The sequence below is a fragment of the Diplotaxodon limnothrissa genome, linkage group LG5 (assembly GCF_057381915.1).
Source record: "Diplotaxodon limnothrissa isolate DT_005_m linkage group LG5, D_limnothrissa_male_GT1.1, whole genome shotgun sequence".
Classification (NCBI taxonomy): domain Eukaryota; kingdom Metazoa; phylum Chordata; class Actinopteri; order Cichliformes; family Cichlidae; genus Diplotaxodon; species Diplotaxodon limnothrissa.
This window is the reverse complement of record NC_140600.1, coordinates 32,685,793-32,691,792: the sequence shown is the minus strand read 5'-3', so window position 1 is coordinate 32,691,792 and position 6,000 is coordinate 32,685,793. Positions and strand designations below refer to the sequence as shown.

General features: G+C 41.0%; 2 protein-coding genes across 2 annotated transcripts; one reads left to right on the top strand and one right to left on the bottom strand.

Moving 5' to 3' along the window:
* Positions 1–471: 471 nt before the first annotated feature.
* ora2 (olfactory receptor class A related 2) lies at positions 472–1,437 on the bottom strand. The gene has a single exon (XM_085354580.1). The coding sequence runs from the start codon at positions 1,435–1,437 to the stop codon at positions 472–474; it is 966 nt and encodes a 321-aa protein (XP_085210706.1).
* Positions 1,438–4,933: 3,496 nt separating this feature from the next.
* ora1 (olfactory receptor class A related 1) lies at positions 4,934–5,875 on the top strand. Its single transcript, XM_085354579.1, has one exon. It carries the CDS (start codon positions 4,934–4,936, stop codon positions 5,873–5,875), a length of 942 nt encoding a protein of 313 aa, XP_085210705.1.
* The last annotated feature ends 125 nt before the right edge of the window (positions 5,876–6,000 follow it).

Sequence of the window (6,000 nt, the reverse complement as noted above, 5' to 3'; positions counted from 1 at the left end):
ACTTCCCAGATTACATTCAAAGCCTTAATTATAGCTAAATAGGCAGCTACATTGAGCCCATGTCAACCAACTATAATTCTTCCTCCCAATTAATATAGAGGGAATATAAACTAACAAAAGAACATAGTGCCAGATCAGCAGAGATCTGTACAGACTTGTACTCAGTAACAGGGTTGTTCTGATTGATAGTGACATAATAAATAAGGAACTATTAGGTATTTGAATTAAAACACATCTGAAAGGTCTTTTTAACAAAGAAAAGGGCATCATGTTGTGAATTAAGAACTACCAAAGCCATTACATGGGGAAAAAAGACAGTGCAATTCCCAAATTTTAAGCAAAATCAGGAAACTGTGGAAAATAGTGTGCTCAGTATATTTCAAAGACAGAATAACCGATGCATGACCCAGAGTTTCAAAAATTCTGTCTGAGGTTAATCTCAGCCCAGTGATCAACTGATCCCAGCAGGCCTCACATGCTAGAAAGATTTTGGATTTTCTCCACAGCAGACTTCTCATGTGCTACACACCCCAGCCTGCTGTTCACCTTCCTGTTTGATGCAATTATAACCAGAGGGCTTAGTGCTGCATATAGCGAGCCAAAGAATAAACGCAGGTCAGAGATCAGTGAGGAACTCATGGTTTTCTTCACAGTGAGGGTGTACACCCAAAGCCCATTATCTGCCCCATAGAAGACAACATACAAGGTCACAAGTGCCACCACAGCTTTGGCAGCTCGTTGTTCAGCTCCACTATTTCCAGCACCACCGCCACCACTACTGCGGAGTCCCTTCACCTGCTGGCTGTGCTTGTAAAGGAATACCAGGATAATCAGACTTGCGAGTGTCATGAGGGCCATGGGCACAACATCCCTGCCAACCTGGATTGCCCCGTTGGCATCTCTGGACAGCTTTGAAGGAAAGTTCAAATAGCAGAATTGTACATTAATGCCATTGTCTATCGGGCTAGTTTCATTCTTGGTACTGAAAGAAAACAGTATGGCTGCTGTCGTCATGCAGGCATTGAGAACCCAAAGGAAGAGGAACACAAAGGCCAAATAGTGACCTAACAAGGCACGAACAGAAGCCCAGCTTGATCCTGGAGGGGCAATGCTCAAGCACTGATAGGTACTCAGCAGGAAAGTGAGCCAGATTGAGAGGCCACGTGTTGCTCTATAGATAAAGATCACTGATTTACAGCCTGTGTCTCCAAAGATGTCGGCCAGACGGAAGGAGGCCAGGGTCTCCGTCAAAGCACGTACAACCACCACCAACAGGTTGACACAGGCCAGGTGCAGGAGAATAGCATCAGCTGCTAAAAGTCGCTTCTCCTGGTACAGCAAGAGGAGGAATGCCACAATTACAGTGGCATTACCTGGAATTCCCACAACGGTCAGGAAGAGAAAGAGCATCCCACGGACAAACACTTCTGATGCCATTCCTACAGGAAGTTGAAAATCAATAAAATCACATTATCAATATGTTATTTGTCATGCACTTCTAAATGTCAAATGGTGCCTAGCATTTAAATGGTTTCAGGAAAAAATCGTTTCGAAGGTTAAACTCCTACCTGAGAACGGTCGAAGCTAAAGAGGTCTAAAGTGGACCTTGTGCCTGTCACGCTGTGATCCTTCTCTCCTGATGTAGTCAGGGTGTTTGTGTTCTTATACTGGCAGACAGGTAAGATCTGTTTTGCATGGTCCATTGACTTCTCTTCCCTCAGCCTCCAATTACTTGAGATCAATTCAGATGACTGCTTCTGTACCTGTATTGGGTTTCAGACAGGCTAAGACAGTGGAAGCTGTGTGTGTCCTCGTACAAAGAGCTTACCAGTGGATGAGAGATATGACATTAATGAAAGCACAATATCTATCAGTCCCATGTTTATTGTCAAAAAAAAGAGATTACAATCATTCCTCCATGTCACTGTTTCACTGAGTAGAGAGAATTAAATCAATTTTCTAATTACTGAACCTATATGCAGATCTCTGTGTAAAACCCTCCACAATACTTTTGCATTTTTCATATCTTCAATCTTTTTTTAAAGCCACTGCAAATCAGAAACCCTCCCTGTGTTGGTTAGACGCATATCAACACCACAGTGTCCTCCAGTGGAGGAAGAGGAAACAAAGGACATTCGACTCACTCTTCATGGTAGATCGCCTGCAATTTTCATTTGGAGCGTGATCCGATTTATGATTTATGATTGTGTAATTCATCCACAGCAATAAAAACTCTTAATAGAATTTAACCTAAACTGTGAGGATGCTGTAAGGACAATATGATTTAACATCGGGGAACTGCTAGAGAACATTAAGCTTAATTCCTGTAACACAAGACACGTCCTACTTTGAAAATTATAGAGTACTTGAAATATTGTGGCCACATTCAGGAAACCCTGATTAAATATTTATTCTGAACACTATGAATATAATGTATGTGTTGGCACTAATGGTGGTTTGATACAATTTCTCCTTGAAAATTCTTGTTCTGTTTTGTTAATTGAAATACTTTTTCTCTGTCATTGAAAACCAACTGGGTAAAACTGAACATGCAAATGTACAAAATATTTAGATTTGTTAATTACAGTTTAATTTTTTCATATTTCTTGTTTTCCAGGATTTTCATCTAGTCTAGTATGTTCCCCTCTATATTTATATGTTGACGTTTTTAATGAGTCTGGATATGTATCATTTAGTGCGGACGTTCTGTGCCTCTCTGTGTTAGTCCAGCTTTTATGAAAATAGGAATTAAATTAAAAGCCAGTCATGTTATGTTTTTGATTGAACATTACATGAAAATCAGCTATGTTTATGTATAATAAAAAAAAATCTAATGTGAGCTCCCGAAGAATTTAGAGTGAATGAGTTTTAGATGATGAAGACAAATGAAATGTAAAATGCTGGGAGGTCAGCTGTCCCCATCTCCTTGTGAGGCTGTTAAGTCAAAATCTTCTGAAAGTGCATTTTTCTTTCTATTGGAAAGATTAAAAGGTGCAGTGAGAAATACAACGAATAACCCCTCTGCCAGTTCAGAGATTTTGCCCTCATCAGCACACACAAAGGAACAAAAGAGTGTAAAGTGATATTTCTCTTAACTAAACTGAGCTGAACATCTAAGAATGGACCTGATTTTTTTTAAATGCATTAACATAAACCGCAATGGGTTTTATCAATTTCACATGACGATTCTCTGCAAGGGTCTGTTTGTGTCCTAGTAACATAAATTTCATCATTACAGGGTATGCATGATATTTGCATGCCATCCAGATTGTTCCAATTGTGTGGGCTTTTCTAGAAGCCACTACACAACTGTGCACTTGAGCTGAAAGCATTTTTTACACATATAGAATATGTATGTACAGCATGGACAATAATAAATCTCTGCTGTCTGCAGCTTCAAGGGAATATAATATTATATAACAAGAATAGTTTTTTGACACACACACTCATATTCACCTGTTGTTCTGACAAACAACAAAATTATAATAGGAGAATAGGAGCAATGCTAAAAACAGATTACATCAGCGAGAACATATTTCCTGTCAAGAGAAAAAAAGAAATCTTTAACTCGCAATGAAGCATACTGTTGCAATCCCCTGAGAAGGACATGCTTGAACTTGCCATTTTAATTAGCTCTCAGAACATTTAAACATGTTACAAAAACACACAGGGAAGCAAATAACACATCTAGTGATTATCTATTCCAAGGCTCCCCCCCGATCCCACCTCCACCCCCAGGGAAAAGCAGGTTTCTCAAACAACACCGTTTTAGCACAAAAAGAAACTTGTGCAGCTGACCAGGTTAGAGTCCTTATAAAGACACATTTGCCATTTACAGGTTAGCTGGTTAGAAAACGGGGATACTTATAACAAACTTCCGTTGTCGGTGCTAAATGAATAATGTCTAGTTGTCCCTATGCCCCCAATTAGTGCAGACATGCATTGTTATATGGCTAATTGTTTTGCTTCTCTGTGTCTTTAACATGCTCCCAGGACATGATGGAGAAAAGGAGCGCACGCTGAAGCACCAGCTGTGCGTGTAAAGGCCTCTTGATGGCTCATTCAAAGCATCATCAGGCTGCTTTTGCGTAAACAGTAACCACTCACGGCTGTCTCCACGTGGTCAATCAACCGTATTTCTTAAAACTCTGCAGGGAAATAGCTTTATGATATTTCAAAGTGCAGGAAAATAACACTTAAGAATTTACATAAGGAACTGATTTTCCCAGACTGCAACCAACAACTAAAATCTCTTGACCTTCTCTTGAATCTTTGAAAGAAAGCAAATTTCCACGTTCCAAAGTTGTGCCCGTTGAAATGACTCTTCGGCATTCTTAACATTATTTCAAAGTAACCTTATAATTTCCTAAAGGATTAATAAAGTATTCTAACTCTGATTAATATGATCGTAAGTTAAAACTCAGATTGAGCTAGAAAATAATCCGCATACAAAATTCTGTCATCACTACTATTATTATGTTTTTGGGCAGTATTTTTAAAAAGGATATTTTTACCCCATTACACTGAGAACATGTTAATCATGGATCTGTTATAAGCCATGTAGTGGTCAATACAGCAAGCCAAAAAAGTGTATCAACATCCATGGGGACGCTGTCTCCTTTGTGGGTCTTGTCCTCTGAGACCATGAGTCATATTTAGTTTGTTGCACTAATATCTTGGCCGATCCTTAGGGGCATCTAGGATTATATATTGAACTTACAAAGGCTCTCCAACATTTAAAGCACTAAATACTTTACTTTTTCTCTTCAACTTCAGGTGAGCATCATTTTCACTACAGGTGACACAATTGGTGTTATCTGGTTTTTATCAAAACTCGTGTAGCCATCTTGAAAGATTAAGGTTATGTGTATAGTATTTATCACAGTTTTGGTTTTCTGCTTTGTTAATCACGACAGCTGCAGGTCTTGGTGGCATGGATCTGTGTGTGACCATCAAAGGTGTCTCCTTCCTCTTGCAAACAGGTATGGGCATTTTAGGAAACACTGTGGTACTTTTAGCGTACACCCATATCGTTTGCACTGGATCGAAGCTCCTTCCTGTGGACATGATCCTGTGCCACCTGGCCTTTACCAACCTGTTGCTGCTGCTGACCCGCTGTGTCCCCCAGACAATGACGGTGTTCGGGCTGAAGGCCCTATTGAATGATCCGGGCTGTAAGGTGGTGATCTATGCTTACCGCATTGGCCGGGCTTTGTCAGTCTGCATCACGTGCATGCTAAGTGTGTTTCAGGCAGTGACCATCACCCCTACTGGGCCTTACTTGTCCAGGCTGAAGCCTTCACTTCCATCCCTGGTTATTCCCACCTTTGCAGGGCTGTGGCTCTTCAATATGGCCATATGCATAGCAGCTCCATTATTCTCCATGGCTCCACGAAATGACACTGTCCCTGCCTTTACCCTAAACCTGGGCTTCTGCCATGTAGACTTCAGAGACAACTTGTCCTATGTGATTAACGGGGTGGCTGTCTCTGGGAGGGATTTTGCATTTGTTGCCCTGATGGTGGGCTCCAGCTGTTACATCCTGCTGCTGCTCCACCGCCACAGCCACCAAGTGAAAGGGATTCGTCGCTCTCAGGGTGGAGGGGCAGAGACCAGAGCAGCCAAAACAGTGCTAACCCTGGTAGTTCTCTATGTGGCCTTCTTTGGGATTGATAATGTGATCTGGATCTACATGCTGACGGTGGCAAAAGTGTCACCGGTGGTGGCTGATATGAGGGTGTTTTTCTCTTCATGTTATGCCTCTCTCAGCCCCTACTTTATCATTTCCTCAAACAAAAAGGTCAAAGCAAAGATCGTGTGCACAGCTGAGCATGAGCAGCCATCAGCGGACACTCAAGATTCGAATGACAAATGACTCTGTCTCTATCTTAACAGCCTGCTGATTCACCTGCTAGACAGCAGAGTTGTTCTATCAGACCTTATCATTTTCAGGATACTCTTATTTAGCTATTATTTAAACAGTAGAACTAAAGAGTAGTG